The sequence below is a fragment of the Salmo salar genome, chromosome 13 (assembly GCF_965601325.2).
Source record: "Salmo salar chromosome 13, fSalSal1, whole genome shotgun sequence".
NCBI classification, from domain to species: Eukaryota; Metazoa; Chordata; class Actinopteri; order Salmoniformes; family Salmonidae; genus Salmo; species Salmo salar.
In genome coordinates, this window is record NC_138303.1 from 37,868,467 (window position 1) to 37,890,880 (window position 22,414).

The following is a 22,414-nucleotide window of genomic DNA, read 5'->3' on the forward strand; positions in this document are numbered from 1 at the left end:
GGTTAGACAACTTCGGAGTATAGCCCACCCCTCACCGAAGCTCTGTGACACTCATGCAGGGGCGAAAATCTGATATCAACTTTGGAGGGGATAATTGCATTACATTTTCTCAAGAGCAATTCCTGAGGGGGACACCAAAAGTAGTGCTGTAACACATAGCCTACATTGTAATATGGTAAATGTATATTGAGGAACCAAAGAAATAAGGTGTTTGCCGTACTCCTAACTACCGGTACCCAAAACTACACAACAGCAATACCATTGCCTTTAACAAATCTTAGTTCAGTCACCAGTTTAAGTTGAGAGTGGGGGTATCCATGGCATTTTCCAATTATGTTCCCATTTTACAAGTCAAAAAAATTGAGAACCTTTCATAATCTTGCCAAACAAAGACTCAACAAACTTACCTGAGACTCCCTGTCTCTGCCAGTCTGTCCCTGCATATCTGTCCCCAACTCTGCTGTCTGTGTGCCATCTGTTGCCTGCTCTGCCTAATGACATCATTGTGAAACATTTCCATTAGAATTTCATTTCTTTCTTATGAACATTTTATCAACTAGTCTTTGAGATATTAGGCTACTAGGGTTCTTACTATGCGTTTTGGTGTATTGAAAAATACTCTGATGTCCGTCTTATTTTTCTGCCATTTTTCTACCTGGCTGGCTGGCTAGCTACACACACACACACAGTGTGTAGGTTATTTACAGTAGGAGATGGGCTTCTATCATCTCCAATCATTCTATTTGGGCTTCGATCTAAAAGGTAGCTAGCAAATGTGAAACGGATTAAAATGACAAGAGTTGACAGCTGTATGAGTTCACCATTTACACAACATATGCTGCAACCTTTTGTAATTTTAATAGTTTGTTTCATATTGGCTGGCTTCCAACAATAGCTGAATTTGCAAAGCTAGCGAGCACCAATTCCGTTTCAGAGGTGTTTGCTATAATCTTTGCTACCCAGGTTAAATAAAGGTGAAATAAAATAAATAAATAAAAGTTCCCTTGCGACAATTTAGCTTTTGCAACGAGACCATTAAATATATTTAAGACAATGGTAGAAAAGAGTGTAATTCTGTTCAGTTTGGACTTCAGTTTATCGCTAACCTTATCACAGGGACTTTGAAGCACTAACTTACATCATCTGAATGCTGATCTTGGAATAAATTGACGATAGCAAAGATTCCATCTTTGACGACGCCACATAAATGGAATAGGTACTAGCTAGCTTAATAGTTAATATTTGCGCACTAGCTCTGCATATTCAGCTAGTGTGTGTGCGCTGACTGGATTAACCTCACGTCAGTTATGTTCATTGAGTGCCTTTCAGACAGTAGATACGACCCCTCTGTTACCTTGCCAACTAAGGAACTGGCAGTGGATCAAAACATTGTGAGGCAAAGGGTGGGGGGTCGCAATCTTTTGAAACTTAAAAACACGCTATTAAGTGTCTATAATCAGCACAATTGCTTTCATTGCGTATTATTAATATTATTTAAATTACATAGTTATGTTTCAGTGATATATTGGGGGGGACAAATCATATTTTTCCCAGGATGGGGGGGTCGTGTCCCCCCCGGGATTTCCGCCCCTGCACTCATGTATGTATATATGTGTACGGACACTTATTGCACAAAGACAATGTAGTCTTTATTTATTTAAGAACATTTACATGCCAAAGCATTTGAGTTTACACGTGTGGATGGTGCCAGGGAGGACATGTTTTAGTTGAACCATGCAGTCAAGGAGGACTAGTGTAGCTGTTGATATACGCGACATCTGGCTCCTATCAGACTTGGAGCATTTCCAATGTCTTTAAAAGTGAATCCCACTGTAATTATATTGGAAGGTTGGCTTGTGAACCTCATCACACACAACTGATCCACACTATGGTCTGCATTCATGACTACTCTGTAACTACAGTATCTGTTCAATAAGAACTTCTGTGGAAGTGTTATTTGGACATTACATCTGACATATACATATATATATTTATTTATTTATTTTTAAAGGCAGTTAATATTGCCATAAGGCACATGCAGGGGAGCATGCGTCTCCTTTCCTCTGCAGGAGCTTAAAAAATGTAAATAAAGCTTTTAGTCAGCATAATTTTAATAGCCTGACACAATCCTCCTATCGCAAGCTAAACATGCAAGTAGTTGAGACATGCAATAGCTGCAACATTATGCCTCTTCACTTTTGGCATGAATTACTTGAAAGGGTGATTTGAAGTCAAGACAACACAGTAAGCCAAGTGAGTTTGGTTGGTGTCAGCCTCTCATAGTCAAAGAGAGGATCAACTTTCAGGAAGCAATACAAGCATTATTACCTGAACATTTTATCCCTGTAGTTCTCTTATGAAAATCCCTATTGACAACATAATGAAATACTACACCTGCTGTATAGTACAGTAGAGGGAATTGAGTGTATCGCAAAAGCAAACAAACGTCTGTATGCAGTTGACATACAGTATAGGCTTGGGCAGTATATAGATTGTCATACCGACCTTGTTCCATCCCGAGATATTCAGTAATACTGGCACTGAACACAAGGGGGGTTATTTTCAAACCCCACTGAGCCTCTGTAATACGAAGGTTAGCAATGCTAACAAGTACATGTACAATCCCGTAGCGAATGCTAACAAGGGCATTGAATGGAAAGCGGGATACCTAGTCAGTTGTACAACTGAATGCATTCAACTGAAATGTGTCTACCACATTTAACACAACCCCTCTGAATCAGAGAGGTGCGGGGGGCTGCCTTAATCGACATCCACATCATCGGTGCCCAGGGAACAGTGGGTTAACTGCCTTGCTCAGGGGCAGAACGGCAGATTTTTACCTTGGCAGCGCGGTGATTCGATCCAGCAACCTTTCGGTTACTGGCCCAACGCTCCTACCCGCCAGGCTACCTGTTGAAAACATTTGATACAGTCTCAGACATAAACTATTTGCAGGACAGACATTAGGCTTACAGGGGGATTTGGCAAAATCCACAGGATGGTTTTTCAATACAGTCAAAACTATTTATTTTAAGTTTTTCAATACATTTGAATATTTGTGGCTAGTTAATACCTGCAGTCAACTTATGCAATATGCTAGGAGATAAAGCAGATTGCGTTCTTCATTTCACCTGTCATATTATTTTACATTATGAAGCTTAGGGCCTACCATAGTTCCCCAGAACAGTTGAGCCAGTCACATGTTTTTTTGTAAAAAACACAACGGGAGAAAGTGGGAGCTGGTGAGTCCAGCTGTGCATTTGGTTTACCTTGCTAGTCAGCTACGTAAGTGGCTAAATTTAATAAGGAGACTGAGCATCATATAGTGTTTACTTTCTGCTGTGTTTGAGAAGTCAAAGCGCTTTTTTGATATCCTTGCATAGATTTTCTCGTTCTCGGCTGACCTGCTCCTCCCCCCTTTTCTTGGCAGGCAGGCCTGTTGCCCTAGCGACTCCGCACAGACACAGCGTGTACACGTACTGCTCCAGAGCCAGTACTGTTCTTCCTTCAGACAAGCATGCGTCAAAACTTTGTTCATTTGCACAATGTCTCTCGTTCACATCGCTTGTAATGTCCAAGCTCACCAAAAATACTACCTATACTTCTGTAACTTTATGAGATGGATTTCCTGTCTTTGCAATTTGTGCACTCGTTAGCTAGCAGCCTCTATTGAAATTCTCTGTTAGTTAGTGAATTTATTTGCATTCTGGTAATAGACACCCAATCAGCTTTTTTAGCGCCTCCTTGTGTATGAAGACCGCTATACTGTAAATCTGAGGATGAGAGAAGGATGGTATGATGATATGAAAATATGGATACCGCCAAACCATAACAGACAACCCTGCTCATAAAGTTATACGAGTAACTCAAAAATGCTACTCAGCTTGCTGCACACACAAAACAAATATTGGACTGCAAGGCTATTGATCCAGGAGGGGATTCTCTGCTGTTACCAAGAGAATCTTGATTTTGCAAGAAGCTAACCACTTAGCTAGATAACTAGCTACTAAATTAGCCTACCAAATGCACAACTGCAGAGCATTTAGCACATTTTAGAAAGTTCACTTAGTACACTGAACAAAAATATGATTGCAACATGTAAAGTGTTGGCCCCATCTTTCATGAGCTGAAATAAAAGATCCCAGAAATGTTCCATATGCAGAAAGCTTATTTCTCTCAAATTTTGTGCACAAATTTGTTTACGTCCCTATTAGTGCACATTTTTCTTTGCCAAGATAATCCATCCACCTATGGTATATCAAGAAGCTGATTAAACAGCATGATCATTACACAGGTGAACCTTGTGCTGGGGACAATGAAAGGCCACTCAAACATATGAAGTTTTGTCACACAACACAATGCCACAGATGTCTCAGGTTTTGAGGAAGCGTGCAATTCAAAGTTGTTTCAGAGAATTTGGTAGTACGTCCAACCAGCCTCACAATCGCAGACCACATATATGGCGTTGTGGGCGAACGATTTGTTGATGTCAATGTTGTGAACAGAGTGCCCCATGGTGCGGTAATGGTATGGTACCGACAACAAACACAATTGCATTTTATCAATGGCAATTTGAATGCCCAAAAATACAGTGACGAGATCCTTAGACCCATTGTGAGGCTCATTTTTGTTTAAGCTATCTATGACTAACATCCATATCTGTATTCCCAGTCATGTGAAATCCATAGATTAGGGCCTCATTTATTCATTTCAATTGACTGATTTCCTCATATGAATTATAACTCAGTAAAATCAATGAAATTGTTTCATGTTGCATTTATATTTTTGTTCAGTATGGTTATAAGATATCAAGCTTGCAAACATTTAACTGTGAATTCCATAGTGTAACTAGATCACCTGGTGCGTGCTGCACAATAGTCAGTGACTCACAAAGCTCCGGTCTCTTGTGCTTGTAAACAAACACCATGTGTCTGGGGACTACAAGTAAGCTTCATAATAAAAAATAATGAGACAGGTGAAATGAAGAACGGAATCTTCTTTCTCCTAATGTATTGCACAAGTTGACTGCATATATTCAAATGTATTAAACAAACTTCAAAGAAATAGTTTAGACAGTATTGAAAAACCATCCTATGGCTACTTCCAAATACCCCGGTATATGATATATACGGCATACAACTCAAGCCTAATACAGTATGATAGCCTATTGTAGGAAACGGGGATGTGTTCCTGACATTCCAGAGAGAAGAGCAAGATGGACCTATGTGTGATGGTTAGTGAAGCTTTCCCTGCAGGCTCTGTGTTTGATGTGTCTGAGTCCAGCCCAGTGTGTAGTGTAACTAACATGTCTCAGTGAGTTAGGCTGCACAGGCCTGTGACCCCTGAGTTAACGTTTAACTCCTCAAACACTGAACACATCCTGCTGTCTCCATTCCAGCATCTGTTATTCTATGCATTGTAACAACGTTACTATGTAAATATTGTTATAACATGGGTATAAGAGCAACAAAGTGTTACTTAACATTACCATTGTATGACTATGATGGCACCGGTCAGCTTTTAGGTAAAGGGTCTAACAGCTAACTTTCTGCAGCCCTCATAATCTAGCTGACTGCTGTGTCCACCTGGCCATAACACGCATGAGCCGGAGAACAAACGCACAATATCTCACCCCCACCTTGTGATTAAGAAAAAGCTTGTTGGATAAAGCGGATTATCAAGGTCAAAAGCAGTAACTAAAGTAGGGTGTATGTATGCATGTGTGTTGGCGAGCGTTCATGTGTACGCTCTCCTATACAGATGTGCAATCTTAATTTGATCACTGTTGTTGCAGATAATCTTCCTGTGCAGGATGAAATGCAAACTTGTAGCGTATTCTAGGTTTAAAAAGGCTTCTAAAGTTTAATTTCCACTTTAAAATGTCACTTGATTTTCTCTAATGAAAAATGTATCAACGCCTACAAAAATGTCCATTCATAATAATCCACATTTCCTGTTGCTGCAGAATTTATTTTCCTGCTGTGAGAAACTGTTCAAATTAAAATGGCACATCTGTACCTGCTTTGCTTTTAATGGAGAGAAGAGGTTTCTTTCTTGTGTGATACTACAAACAAACCTATTGTCAATTCAAATGTTCTATTTACTTCCCACATATAGTTTATAAACTCATTTCCTACCTCTGCAGTCCCCACCCATCACATCCCCTACTTCAGAAAGCAAAGTAGGCTAACCCACTGCAGGGACATAAACTTGATGTATATTTTCTCTTGCTGAGAGACGTGAAGGAAACACATAAAACCCACATTACCTTGACTTATGTTACACTGTCTGAGAGTGTCTTCTTGACATCATCTCCTTCCCATGTTCTCTTGCACATGATGAATTTCAACTCGCTGCTCTTGTCTTTATTCAAGGAACAATCATCCTAAAGGAACAAAAGTTGTATGATGGATCTGAAGTTTTCCATGACAAACTTTATTTGTCATGGTAATGATATGGAGCTAACGTCCCCTCTCTCTCTGTGAACACGACACAGTGTTAATTAGAACCAGCTTGGCGGGGATTGATGCATTTCTTTCTGGATCAGTTTACAGATGGGACCGTTTTAATGCCAGCTTTTTCTCCATGAGCAGAATGCATCAGCTTTATGATGGGGATGAAGTTTGACCTTGTGTTTCACATTTATTCACTATTATGAAGGCATTCATATGCAGTACATAAATGTAATGCCTACATAACGATCATCATCTGCCTTCTAGCATTGATCAACTCCCATAAATGTTTTAAATTGATTGTAAAGTCGGAGGGCAGTGTGCTATTATCTACAATATGTTTGATTTCACTGCTGAGTATGCTGATTTAACCACACGTGTACTGAACCGAACAGTACTTTACTGGCCAAACAATTGTTAGGTAATATTTTATGCATCTTTATTGCAAATACTAATGCTCCTCCGCAAGCTTTTTTGTAGTTCTTCTGTTATTTGCTCTACCCACAATCCCAAATGCGCTGCATGATTTGCAGGCCCTCTAACTTCTTTCCCCAGGACTCTTATCCTCCATTTGTCAATACAACATGATTGTGCTACTCCTCGCATCTTTCTCTCTGTATTTATTGCACACTTTGCTGGGCTTTCCCAGGGAGTCCCGTGCTCTGGTGGAGAGTTACACAAGTCAGGGATCAGTAGGCATGACAGAGGGCAATGTGGCTTCACAAAATGTTTGTTTTTTGCACACGTGTTACCATGGATCGCATTCCCCAGAGACAAAAGAGTCTGCTCTCTGACTGTGAAAGATTGCGTAAGCATGTGTTGTTTACATTTACATTTGTCACTTAGCAGACGCTCTTATCCAGAGCGACTTACAGTAGTGAATGCATACATTTCATTTATTTTTTTATTTTTTCCCGTACTGGTCCCCCGTGGGAATCGAACCCACAACCCTGGCGTTGCAAACACCATGCTCTACCACATTGAGCCACACGGGACCTATACGTCATACCGGACCTCAGGACACGGTATGACGTACAAAATATGTATGTGTGTGTGTGTGTGTGTGTGTGTGTGTGTGTGTGTGTATTCTTAATGGATGTCAACTTGGAGGGGAACGTTTGAAGAAGACTTACTTTCTCAGTTTGGTTTGTGTGACTAGAGTTGGGGATTGTTTATACATCCTACTGATTTAATGTAGATATCTTACAGTACATACATGTCTGAGCATGCACGTACGTGTCTCTGTGTAGCTATTAAATCCCACCACAGTTGCAATACAACTATGTGAACCATTCAATGTTACTTTCCATAGCGTGTGTTCTTTCCTAACCTGTTGATGCTGTTCATAGATTGGGCGTTTTGAGCTAAGGGGTGTGTGATGGCGCCATTGGTAGATTGATGTTGAAGTGTATGGGTTGAGCAGTTAAATTGTTTCTCAACGACCTGCAAACATATCAACATCTGGACTCCGTTAACGAATAGGCACATTATACAGTGATGAACAGAAAAAACACCTCTGCATTTTGCTCTATTCAACGACATCCAAAATATTGGTCTACTGCATCTCTGTTGACACTGACTGCAGCCCCATCATAATAACCTCCAGTACACAAGCCATAAAATGCTTATCTCAAATGGTATAACTGGCTTGACATGAATATTAATGTTTCATTCACCCTATGTACTGAAATGTGGTTTAACAACAGATCAAGACAAAGTTGCACAGGTGCTTTCCCAAATGGATTTGGTTTATTGGCATGTGTATGTCTGTGAGAGAAGGATAAGTAGCCTGCATGTGTGTGTCTGTACAGTTTGTAAGATTGTTCAAGGGAGTCTCTTTTTTTTGGCAACATCCTGTGTTTTTGTCCCTTGGCAGTAACTCTCTCTCTGTCTCTCTCACTTATCTGAGAAATATTGTTTTGCTAACCATCCCATCCTTCCCTTCCTATTGTTTGGAAGGGCTGGTTAATTATGCTTTGCATAATAAAACAAGAGGACTGACATTTTTATGGTGTGAAGCAACTTTTTATCCTATACTGTATATCAACATCGAATGTAAGAAAAGAGCCAATTATTGAGAGGAGGGTCGGTTTAGAAAGTGGGAGAAGAGGGGCAGGATGACAGCGTCAGAGCAAAGTGGAGACAGTGACTACATGGAGAGGGAAAGCAAAAGGTGGCACACTTCCTCTCATCTGTTTCCTTCCTCATCTTTAAAAAGAGACTCCACAGTAGAGCAGTAGTCACACACTCAGACTACTTAACTGAATAGAGACACACACACACCAATACTAATGCACAAATAAATATTTCGCTTTTTCATGTAGGTCATCTGTTTATGGTTTGTTGAATGTGCTTTGAGAACTTTTGTATTTGCCAAATGACTTGTGATCGTGTGTGGCTAGAGTCCCACTCCCAACAGGAGCTGTAGTACAGGGGTTGGACCCAGTCACTGGGCTGTTTCTTCTGGACTTGACAAGAGCTTAACCCGTTCCTCTAACCCCTTGCCACATAGCAGCGAGCACTCGGCACATAATCCGCTCACCCACCCGCTCCACACACACAAAGCTGGGTAATGGACAAGCCGTCTGTGCAAGCATACACACAGACCTTTCACATGCATATGAATCAGGGGCTGGAAACAAAATTATTTTCCAATCATTAAGTTCTGAACAGAACCATTATTTTTTGTTCTGTTCTACTGTTCCAGACAGAGAAATAAAGTTCTGAACTGTTTAAAACCCCCAATAAATGACCGTTTCGATTGTTCCTTTTTAAGCCTCTGAAATCGACATTTAGCTCGTCATTAAATTAATTCACAAATCAGTACGGATAGAGCAGCTTGCTATGGAGCGGGCAAGTTTTTTTTTTTTTTTTTTACATGCGTTGGACAGACGAGTGTAGGGCGCGAAATGCAACTTAAATGTTGCAGGTGGTGAGAGAGGGTAGAGGATGAGGCTTGGCTTGACGCACTGGGCATCTTGTTGTTATGACATGCATTATCTAAATTAGGCCCACAGAATTATACCTATGGAGGAGCAGCTTCCATGAAGGAACTTTTTTAATGTCTTTGAACTTCAGAGAGTTGGCTTAACGTTGGACCAGCTAGCTAGCTAACAAGCTTGTGTGTGCAGAGCGGCACCAGAATTAAAATAAAACGTCTTACCTTTTTTTGTAGTTAATAAATCCAAATGTGAAAACTATAGTATCCTTAACTAGCACTGAAAAGGTTAAGCCATTCTTCCCTCATTAAAAATCTCTCCCTAATTTCTGAATCACGCTTGTAACGTCAGTAGGCTACTAGACTATGCTTCGGAGGGGGAGGGGCAGGTTGCCTACACACACACTTGCAAAGACTTTCAGCTGACAGGCAGAAACTTATTCCAGTGTCTGAGTGACAAACTGAGGACTTTGCATAGGCGATTTGTTGTGTTTTTGTGGGACTGGGGAACAGAACAGTTTAAAAAATAATTGTTCTGTTCCAGAAAAGTGTAGAACACTTTCGTTCTGATTCTGTTCCTCAACAAATGTCCTTATTTGTCAGTTCAGTTCCCTGAACCGGTTCCAACCCGTGATAGGAATACAGTCAACATAATGTGTGTACACATAAACATGCACAACCCTACCCTATTAACATAGACCATTTTACACATTATTTACACGCATATACTCTCAGATGACATCACACACAGAATATGAGCGACCACTGTCGCATAAAGTACACTGATGTGTATTTGAACCAATGCAATCCTACTTCTCTGTTAATCACAATGCTTGGCAGTACTATACATTTTTATGATGTAGATTAGTGAGAGAATGATTCCTATGTGGTCGTAAAGTCTTGTCCGAACAAGCAATCATCATATATTATGCAATCAACTGCAGTTGTGCAAATTGAGGGTGGAAAGGATTTTCCCATGCATTTCTCTGGATCTCGGTGAATTTACTTTGCTTCCCAGAGAATCGTTTTTTGAGAAAGATCACTCCACTCAAATATTATGCAGCAAATGACAGTAGGGATAGACCTCTCACTAAGTCCGTCCGTACTGCCTTTTGATTTAAAGTGGAATGACAACTTTACTTGTGTGACCGTTTCTCCTCCCATTCACTCACTGTCAAGTGAAATAAATAAATGCTGTATTTGTTCATCATTTTATCGTCATTGTTTGTGATGCATGAATGGTGTTATCGTACTTGGTGTCTAATGTCATGTTGTGGTTTCAGGAGGAGGAAGACCCAGACCGGGGACAACCATGTATGAGATGTGGAGACCAGTGTCCGGGCTTTCACATGCATGGCTGGAGGTAGGCCTCTCATACTCCCGTCAGATACTCTAAACACTCCCTCCTCACCTCCTCACAGGATCATAGACACCGTTCTCAAGATATTTCATGTGATTATATTTCACGTCATAGGTTTCTTTACTTTCATTTTGGATTCATAACTCATATGTATTATAGATCTGATCACAGTTTAGTGCAGGCTGTGCCTTCTTGTGTGTCGCCTGTTGCTATTTGGTTGTCACTTCATTATTGAGGAAGAGTCACATGGCTAACTTTGCATCATTTGCATAATTAGAGGTGATTTCTGACAACAATTGGGTCTGTGTGTTTGTATATCAGAGTGGACTGGGCCCTTGGAGAGATTAACACAACTGTGTCCATGTTGAGAGCAGGCCTAGATATTGACTCAAACAAGCATTATCCACACACAACACATTTACCACATCCAGAGCAGATAAAGTGCCCGGCAGTGTATATGGAAAGGTCATAGAGAATCTAGGCTATAGACACAAAAGCATATTAAGCAAATGTGAGAGCAGCTGCACTTTGTGTGTGTGTGGACGTTATCCACACACAACACGCACAACCTCTGAAGGCAAGGGATTACCATTAGACATGCTATCTGCATGTGGTTTAGCGTGTTTTTTTTTACTTTTCAAAGGGTTAATATATTATTTATATAAAATGATTTAACCTTTATTTAACTAGGAAGGTCAGTTAAGAACAAATTCTTATTTACAATGACGGCCTACCCCAGGCAAACCTTAACCCGGACGATGCTGGGCCAATTGTGCGCCGCCCTATGGGACCACCCAATCACGGCCAGTTGTGATACAGCGTGGAATCGAACCAGGGTCTGTAGTGACTCCTCTAGCATGGAGGTGCAGTGCCTTAGACCGCTGCGCCACTCGGTAGAGCCATAATATGTTATGGATGGATGTAGCCCTATTTTACATGACACTGTAGGCATTCTACATACTGTATCTCAATTAATAAATGAAGAGGTGTTTTAAATAAATGCAAGATGACAAATTTGAAGTCTTGGAATGGACATGGCAGAGATCATAAGAAAAACTTTGCTAAACTAAATTATGTCTTGACTTGGTCTTACTACCAGAGAGTATGAAATAGCTGAGCGTTGAACTGGAACAAACTCTAATGGACACAAGGGGAATTCCACCAGGCTTAGAGGTGAGTCTTTGTCTACCGGTGTGTTAAACACATTTTAACATCATCTATACAGCTCATCTATACCCCTGAAATGAGTATCTGTCAGTTGGAATGTTTTTCAACCATCTATGGTCATATAGCAGTCCAGTCAGTGTCCCCAATGTCTTTCCGAGCAGCAACTAGTTTTCCGCTCCTCTTTCCTCTGTGTTGTACAGTCCCCCTGTACGAACTCCCTCTTCCCTCCCTCCCTCCCTCCCCTCCTCACTGTGTCCAGCCAGCTGGGTCTCTTGGTTAGTCCTAATCCTGTCCGTCACCCTAATAAGATTAGCCCTTTCAGCTCCTGCTACTGCCGCCACCGCTGTGATGAAGCCCTAACCCCCCCCCCCCCTGAATCTCTCCCTCCCTCCCTTTCTCCTTCTCCACATCCCTTTCTTTCAGCTCCTGCCTCTGCCACCACCGCTGTGATAGAGCCGTAACCCCCCCCCCCCCCCCCCCCCCCCATCCCTCGCTCACTTTCCCTCCCTCTGCCCATCCCTCTCTGGCTTTTCACTGTCCTTGCTCAGTTAATAAGCACTTTATGAGGAAGGGCAGTTTAGGTTTTGATTTAGGACCGGTAAATCTTTTGAAGACACATATTTATTTTTTTAACCTTTATTTAAGTGGGGAGTCTCATTGAGCCCAATGTATCAAGGGAACCCTGCATGACAAGACCAGCAGCAATTACGCTTTAGACGTTAGAAACACAAATACTTCAATCAAGGCGGGAGCATAGGAAACACAAAAAAATACAAAAACACAATTCTAAAAAAACAAACGCATTCCTCTGTGAAGAGATCCTCCACCAACAATCTGAACTGCCGAAAGGCACCAAATCATCCAACTGTAGGGTATTCTGAAGATTGTTCCATAAGTGTGGTGCGAAGAAACTAAAAGCTGGTTTACCTAAATCGGTAGTGACAGAAGGAATTTCAAGAGTTAGCCAGCCCTGTGAGCGGGAATGGTATCTCGTACTTCATATAGGTTAGGAACGGTGTTAGGTAATGGGGGAATTTTTGCATAAGAGCTTTATAAACAAACAGAATGCAATGTTTCGACCTACACAACACTAATGCGGGCCAGCCCACTTTCTGAAAGAGAATGCAGGGATGAGTGCAAAATCGCACAAGGCTTGAAGTTAACACAGATTGAATTCTGACTATTTTCTTAAGTGCTCCCTTAGTTGTTTTAGTGAATGGGGACTACACTCACATTTCATGGTAGATTTGACAGAGAGAAACCCCAGCTGGCAGATTGAACCAATAATGCGTCAGATAGAAGGAAGGTCAAGTCAACAGGCTTTGAAGACAAACCAACCTTAATCTAAAGCACATGGTAACTCTACTGTACTTTTATACTGTCATGCTAAAAATACAGATGAACTTGAAATGCCACTGTCATCACACCATTAATGTGTTAACCATATACAATATGTTAATCTGTGACTCAAAGTTGTTAAACTGTCTGTTATAGTCAGTTTTGTTATGGTGAAGTTATTGAACATAGCAAAGACATTGGGCCAAATAGAGAGTTTACTTGGTTGGTGACGTGAATTTTTTTGTTTTGTTTAATGTTCCAGTCTGGTATCAGAAGAATGAGAGGTGTTTAATCGTTTTAAGCCGGAGGTGTCAGAACCACAGTTAAGAGGGCAGAATAAATACATGATTGAGATGTATGGGGGTCACTGCTTAACATCTTAAAGACTCCAGAGTCCAGGACAAATAACCTCTCCTTTAATAACCCATTCACAGTAACACCTGACCCCATTACCCCCATGGAGGACAAACAGGCAAGTGACCAAAGAGCTCCGCTGTTTAACCACACTGTCAGGGCAGTGATCCATCTTCAGCACGCTCTCTCCCAGACAGGGCTGAGGCCTCAGAGGCAGATGTCTGTATCCACCAGAGGAGGAATTAAGTTACTTGTGGCCCCACAGGTCCCAGTCAGTGACATTGACACACAGCGTGCTCAGAACCAACTAATTGGGGAGGGCAGGCAGGCAGGCGGGTGGCATGGCGATTACTCTGGCACTAATTGGTGGCCACAGAGCGAGCGTTCTGGGACCGTGTCCATCTGTTTCTTGATGGATCTGTCTAATCTGGACTCAGAGTACCATCATGACACAGTAAGAGAGAGAAGCTATACTGTAGCTACTCCGTTTCAATCACAGCTAATCACCCCAAGAGCACACACGCATTCATGCCAATAGGATTATTTATCACTGTACTGTACACACTGTTTGGTACATTACACTACCCATTTAATCTATTTGACGATTGAGTGGCCAAACTGATGGGACTGGGTGGCTAGTTTAAGATGTCCATATCTTAAAAGTCTGACAATTTGACTTAGTTCAGAGTGGACGATGAAGTTGTGATTTTATGGAAGATTTTGTAGCTAAATATTATAACTGTTCATTATGTTTGGATTGATGGCACACTTTACAGATGTTTGAACTGAGAGTGATGCTAGTATTGGTTGGTGAGTGACAGAGAGCAGAAAAGGGACAATACCAGAAGGGACAATACCATGTACAGATGGATAAAAGAGAGATTTGACAGGCGAGGCGAATTAACACAGATCTAAGGGCAAAGGGCCTTTTTGGTGGGATCATTTGACTGACAGGTCATCCTGGAGTGATTGAAAGTGAGGTTAGATGAGCTGTTATGATGTTGTACTTCTTTGAGGCCTGCAGCTAATCCAAGAGCTGCTCTGAATGTCATCCTTTTTAATTGGTCCAAACAGAAGTACTTGATAATCCACCAGAGTTGTTTTTTATCAATTATGCTCATCTTGATTTGACAGAACTAAGAATGATTCGTTCACAAATTTCTTTGTGACATTATTGACAAAAGCTAAAGTGGCTTTATTTCTTCCTTTACTCATTTGTTTTGTTGAATGTAGCCACTAATTGTACTCGCTCATAGAACATACAAGTGAAAGTTAATGTGTTAGCTCACAGTGGGAAGTAGATTATGTTCAGTGGATAAGACTAGATAAGAGTACCACAAGCTAATGGATAGTGTTTTGTAGGGATGTAATAATTCACCGATACGCATCGGTCCATGATTCAAATGTTTAAGATACGAATGCATCGGTCCGCGGACCCCAAACCAATCCAAATGTAGCATGCATCAGTCAGAAAATCGATTACAATGTAACGAATCACAAATGAAATGTTTTTTTTTGTTGTTGCTCATATTACTTTCTTTCTACCTTCTGAAAATAGCATTTTGTAACAACTGATGCATCCTAAGTGTCAAACTAAGCATGTATTGTGTTGACAGTCACTAGGCATGTTTCCATTGACCCAGGTTTATTTGACAAAAGCAATGTCTAAAATAAAATATGTATATATGTGTGTATATATATTGTATATTTGCGATGTGTAATGGTAGCAAGTAATTTATGAGTTGAGTGACAACCTATGTAATTTGCTAGTGTAACCGGTGTGAAATGGCTAGCTAGTTAGCGGTGCGCTAGTAGCGTTTCAATCAGTGACGTCACTCGCTCTGAGACCTTGAAGTAGTTGTTCCCACGGCTTCTGTGGAGCGATGGGTAACGATGCTTCAAGGGTGACTGTTGTCGATGTGTTCAGAGGGTCCCTGGTTCAAGACCAGGTTGGGGCGAGGAGAGGGTCAGAAGCAACACTTATCTATGCCCTGTTGAATATTGTGTTTTACCAGAATAAAAGTGAGTTATCGGAGACAACTCTCATCTGGCTATAGGCTACCTGCTGAACAGGGCTTACAATAGATTTTATTTTTATTGTTCAGGTTCACCATCAACAATAGTTTTGGTAGTTTTGCTTTAAACAATCAGTGTAGAAAACATTAGGAACACCTCAGAACAACCCCTATTCATCGGGGCATGGACTCGACAAGGTGTTGAAAGTGTTCCACAGAGATGCTGGCCCATGTTGACTCCCATAGTTGTGTCAAGTTGGCTGGATGTCATTTGGGTGGTGGGCCATTCTGGTTACACACGTTAAACTGTTGAGTGTGGAAAAACCCAGCAGCGTTGCAGTTCTTGACACACTCAAACCGGCGCGCCTGGCACCTACTACCATACCCTGTTCAAAGGCACTTACATCTTTTGTCTTGGCCATTCAGAGGGTGAATGGCACACATACATAATTCAGGCCCAGCTCATGAGATCCATCAGCAGCAGATTTTAATTTAGAATTTAAAAAATCTTAGTGCATCTAATCGCATCGATTCGTTCTCTAATCAAATCGATACTCACCGACTCGTTTCAACCCCACCCCCCTCCAAAAAAAATCCTGTATTGTATCAAGGCTCTAGTTTAATCTCATCTTGATTATTGTCCAGTCTTATGGCACTGCACAGAAAGACCTAGTTAAGCTGCAGCTGGCCCAAAACAGAACGGCATGTCTTGCTCTTAATTGTAATCAGAGGGCTAATATTAATACTATGCATGCCAGTCACTCTTGGCTAAGAGCTGAGGAAAGACTGATTACATCACTTCTTGTTTTTATAAGAAACATTAATGTGCTGGAAATTCCAAATTGTTTGCATAGTCAATTTACACATAGCACTGACACACACACTTATCCCACCAGACATGCCACCAGGGGTCTTTTCACAGTCTCCAGGTCCAGAACAAATTCAAGGAAACATGCAGTATTCTACAGAGCCATGATTGCATGGAACTTCCTTCCGTCTCATATAGCGCAAGTGAACAGCAAACCTGGTTTCAAAAAAACAAATAAAACATGTCGCGGCACAACGGCCTCTCCCCATGTGACCTACTTGTTGTGTGTACTATATGTGCTGGCATCTGTGTAACTGATAGATGCACACACATGCACACTACATGTTAATGTTTATACATTTATGTCAATTGTAAAGTCTTTTGTCTAATGTATTTTTCGTTACATTTTTGTAAATATTTCAGTATATCTTTTCATGTGACAACACTGAAGAAATGACACTTTGCTACAATGTAAAGTAGTGAGTGTACAGCTTGTATAACAGTGTAAATTTGCTGTCCCCTCAAAATAACTCAACACACAGCCATTAATGTCTAAATCGCTGGTAACAAAGTGAGTACACCCCTTAGTGAAAATATCCAAATTGGGCCCAATTAGCCATTTTCCCTCCCCGGTGTCATGTGACTCGTTAGTGTTACAAGGTCTCAGGTGTGAATGGGGAGCAGGTGTGTTAAATTTGGTGTCATTGCTCTCACACTCCCTCATACTGACTGGTCACTGGAAGTTCAACATGGCAAATCATGGCAAAGAACTCTCTGAGGATCTGAAAAAAAAAGAATTGTTGCTCTACATAAAGATGGCCTGGGCTATAAGAAGATTGCCAAGACCCTGAAACTGAGCTGCAGCACGGTGGCCAAGACCATACAGCGGTTTAAGAGGACAGGTTCCACTCAGAACAGGCCTCGCCATGGTCGACCAAAGAAGTTGAGTGCATGTGCTCAGCGTCATATCCAGAGGTTGTCTTTGGGAAATAGACGTATGAGTGCTGCCAGCATTGCTGCAGAGGTTGAAGGGGTGGAGGGTCAGCCTGTCAGTGCTCAGACCATACGCCGCACACTGCATCAAATTGGTCTGCATGGCTGTCGTCCCAGAAGGAAGCCTCTTCTAAAGATGATGCTCAAGAAAGCCCGCAAACAGTTTGCTGAAGACAAGCAGACTAAGGAAATGGATTACTGGAACCATGTCCTGTGGTCTGATGAGACCAAGATAAACTTATTTGGTTCAGATGGTGTCAAGCGTGTGTGGCGGCAACCAGGTGAGGAGTACAAAGACAAGTGTGTCTTGCCTACAGTCAAGCATGGTGGTGGGAGTGTCATGGTCTGGGGCTGCATGAGTGCTGCCGGCACTGGGGAGCTACAGTTCATTGAGGGAACCATGAATGCCAACATGTACTGTGACATACTGAAGCAGAGCATGATCCCCTACCTTCGGAGACTGGGCCGCAGGGCAGTATTCCAACATGATAACGACCCCAAACACACCTCCAAGACGACCACTGCCTTGCTAAAGAAGCTGAGGGTAAAGGTGATGGACTGGCCAAGCATGTCTCCAGACCTAAACCCTATTGAGCATCTGTGGGGCATCCTCAAACGGAAGGTGGATGAGTGCAAGGTCTCTAACATCCACCAGCTCTGTGACGTCATCATGGAGGAGTGGAAGAAGACTCCAGTGGCAACCTGTGAAGCTCTGGTGAACTCCATGCCCAAGAGGGTTAAGGCAGTGCTGGAAAATGATGGTGGCCACACAAAATATTGACACTTTGGGCACAATTTGGATATTTTTACTTTTGTGTACTCACTTTGTTGCCAGCGGTTTAGACATTAATGGCTGTGTGTTGTGTTATTTTGAGGGGACAGCACATTTACACTGTTATACAAGCTGTACACTCACTACTTTACATTGTAGCAAAGTGTCATTTCTTAAGTGTTGTCACATGAAAAGATATACTCAAATATTTACAAAAATGTGAGGGGTGTACTCACTTTTGTGATATACTGTATATATTATTTTTTTAATCACATATCGGAGCCCATATAAATCGAATCATTTTTACATTTACATTTTAGTCATTTAGCAGACGCTCTTATCCAGAGCGACTCACAGTAGTGAATGCATACATTTCATTTCATACATTTTTTTTCTGTGCTGGCCCCCCGTGGGAATAGAACCCACAACCCTGGCGTTGCAAACACCATGCTCTACCAACTGAGTTACAGGGAATCGTCTTGAAAGATGCACATCCCTGACATGGATTCTTCACACGCTATTTTTGTAGAGGATATAAGAAGTGTGTATATACTGTATTGTTTATCTAAATGTATAGTACTAGTTTGTGATGTGCCCCAGGAGCAGAGTAGAAAAGCAGCCTACACTGCTTTACTGTATCCTACTGCCCATCAGTCAATCATGTATGGGATTATCCACCACCAGTCTCACTGTTTACACATCAACACAAAGAAAGATGCCTCAACAACAACTGTTACAGCCACAGTGCGCTGACACAGAGGCGTAACACGGATTACAAGCTAAACAGATCAAATCAGCATCTGCTCATGCTCTGTAACCACAGTAACGATGCTGGTAATTTCTGAGGCCCTCTTGGTGGCAGTAGCTGGGTGTGGCTGATGAGGCTGTGTGTGCCCTCCTGGCATTCCATCTGAGCATAGCTAAATATACTCTTAATGGCCAGCTAGATGTCTTTCCTGGCTGGCAAGAAGATACAACTAGGTTAATAACACTCAAGCCCATTTGCACACAGTCCTTATCATTTAAAATAAATTGGTTTAGAAACTGCTCTCTAGCTCTGGCTGATGTAATTAGGTTTAATGTTGGACTTGGCAACTATACTCTGAACAACTCTTTTCTGATTTATTTTACTGATAAACCTCCCTGTCATTTTGAGTAGTTGGTGGGTGGCTGGATAACATTTCCTGGTACATCTGTAGTGGTTTTCCTGCTGCCTGCATGCTGGAAGTCATCTGTATTACACACACTTACACACACACACACACACACACACACACACACACACACACACGGTGTCTCACTGTGCCTCTTACATGCATGCATGTACAGTGTACAAAGGCTCTGAGGACAACAGCTGGGGCCAGATTGTGGCTAGTGAGTCTTGCCAGAATGGCTTACCCTGAGGTGACCTGCTAAGTTTACCATGATTTATACTGGACCTGCTGCACTACAACCTGGCCTTATAAGGAGCTACGGCAGCCAGTGATGGAAGCAATCCATTTAGGAACAAAAGTAAATGTACAGCTAAAGCATAGATATCATAGTATCAGCAGACTGAATAGCAGCAGAATAAAGATCGGACAGGAAAGCCCAACAGTTTAATATTTTAATGGGAAGGTAATAGTAGTAAGGATGGGGTGGGAGACTTTAAAACAGGGGACTGGCTGATGGTGAATGATGTTTATCCACATGAAAGGATTGACCTCTGGTCAGAGAGAGAGTGGGTGTGTTTAGAGCTGGTGTTTTGGTTATGGCTGAGTTAAGGGGTGGGGGGGCTGGGGTGTGTCTAAGCAAAGCGGCTTTGTCCTCCATCTGTGCCTGAGGAACAGGCCTTGAGCCACAAATACCAGCTGAGGGCTTGTTATGCAATCACGCAAGAGCCAGAGAGATACTGTATATGCAGCAGCCAACACACTGATGCATCCACACACACGTAATGCTTACACATACATTAACACGTACTGTACAAAACCTTTCTCCCATGATCAATCCCACATACAGACAGGCCCAATTACAGATTGATTCTGAGGAAAGATATGACATCCCAGAGCTGGTGTCTTCCTCCTCCTCCTGCTATAGATGTAGGATCTTAATTTAATCAACCTGTTGCAGGATAAACTTTTCTGCAATGCAGGTCATTTAAAACTTGTGGTGTATTTGAGGTTTAAAAAGGCTTCTGAAATGTGTAATTTTTCACTTAGAAATTTCAGACGTAAGTTTACCTTACAAAAAGCATTTCCTGTTCCTGCAGGATCATTTTTCTGCTGTAGCAGACTGACTCAAATTAAGATCCTACATCTGTATTAACCACTGTGGGACGCCCAGGCTTACATCAGTGACCTCATTTCCTGCTAGCTCAGCGGAGTGATAGAGCAATGGTGGGAATCCTAAAGGAAAAATCCACTCAGTCGATATTTGTGTTAGTCCTCTGATACAGACCCAAAATGTTTTGCATGTCAGCAGTCAGGTTAAGATATTGTAAAACGCATCATCAAGATCGTTTTTGAGTGGAGTTTCCTTTTGATATGCAGGGTCTGATTCAAGAAGAAATGAGACGTACCAGTGTGTTTACCATAGGTGACAAGGTGTTAAATATGACCCCTCAATGAGCAGGGGTCAGTCTCTCATCAGGTAATCGGAGAACGGTCAGCGACCTCATCCAGTTAGGTGTGTGTCCGACCGTGTCACTGTTACACTGAATGCGGGTGTGCATGTCAGTTTGCAGTTTGACTACATGTTCGTTTTCGCTTCTGCGCAGTGAGTATTTTCACTGGGTCTGTGTGTCCGAGTTTGTGATGTGCCTCTCCTTGGATGAACACCTGCTGTTGTCTTAGTAATGCGTGACTGTAATGCAGGGAGTCATATTGAGTCATGCTCAAGAATGTTTGTGGGCTTGCTAATTACATCATGTATCCAACGCAAAGTATGTTCATGCCATGGAATACTTGACTACTGACACTATAGATTTGTGGGCATGTGTATGAGTCTATTGGAGCGGTTGGCAATCAATGGCATGTTTTTATGATTAGATAGTAGGATGTGTTAAAAATATCTTAGTTTGGTGGGTGTTGCATGTATTGGACCTGTTGTCCTCCTCTCTTTTCATCCACAGGAAGATCTGTGTAGTATTCTGGTTGCCATGCATTGTTCCCACCATCACTCTTTTCATCCACAGGAAGATCTGTGTGCACTGTAAGTGTGTGCGTGAGGAGCATGCAGTGCGGACAGTGCCGGGCCAGCTGGAGAGGATGATGGTGAAACTGGTCTCAGACCTCCAGAGACACTCCATCTCCGACGACGACTCAGGCTGTGCCTCCGAGGAGTACACCTGGGTCCCGCCTGGACTCAAGCCTGAACAGGTCAGAACCAGCTTTCAATATACTTGGCAATGCTCATTTACTCATGCGTTTCCATTATTTTGACAGTTACCTGTATGTTTAAACTTCAACACTCATTCTTATTTGCATACACACAGGGTAAAAAAAAAATTGCCTCGCAGCCCCTCTCAAAGAAGTGTGTGTCTGAACATGCTTGTTTTAATGCAGGTGTATCAGTATTTCAGCTGTATCCCGGAGGACAGAGTGCCCTATGCTAACAGCTCAGGAGAGAGGTACCGCATAAAACAGCTCCTCCACCAGCTACCAGCTCACGACAGTGAGGTAACAGTCGCTAATACTGTAACTCTGTGTGGGGTTTTGGTTGTTCTAAAGCCCCTGGGCTGTAATATGATTGTTTTCTGTGATGCTTTTCTGACTCAGCATTATAACTATTCTTTAATACTGTACTGCATGTCTGTGTGAGATTTTGGTTTCCCTAGCCTCTGGGCTGTAATGTACAGTAACAGTCACAAGTTTGGACACACCTACTCATTCCAGTTTTTAAAAAATAGATATTTTATAATTTTTTACTATTTTCTACATTGTAGAATAATAGTGAAGACATCAAAACTATGAAATAGCACATGGAATCATGTAGTAACCAAAAAAGTGTTAAACAATTGTTCAAAGTAGCCACCCTTTGCCTTGATGACAGCTTTGCACACTCTTGGCATTCTTTCAACCAGCTTCATGAGGTAGTCACCTGGAATGCATCTCAATTAACAGGTGTGTCTTGAAAGTTAATTTCTGGAATTTCTTTCCTTAATGTGTTTGAGCCAATCAGTTGTGTTGTGACAAGGTAGGGGTGGTATACAGAAGATAGCCCTATTTTGTAAAAGA

At 41.8% G+C, this 22,414-nt stretch overlaps 1 protein-coding gene across 1 annotated transcript in view; it reads left to right on the plus strand.

Moving 5' to 3' along the window:
- LOC106567229 (uncharacterized) overlaps positions 1-22,414 on the plus strand; it is a 38,186-nt gene that overhangs the window by 1,032 nt on the left and 14,740 nt on the right. Inside the window, exons 2-4 of the mRNA XM_082960046.1 lie at positions 10,674-10,753; positions 21,373-21,556; positions 21,743-21,856. Of these exons, the coding sequence (XP_082816172.1) occupies positions 10,674-10,753; positions 21,373-21,556; positions 21,743-21,856 (378 nt within the window). The remainder of the gene's footprint in view (positions 1-10,673; positions 10,754-21,372; positions 21,557-21,742; positions 21,857-22,414) is intronic.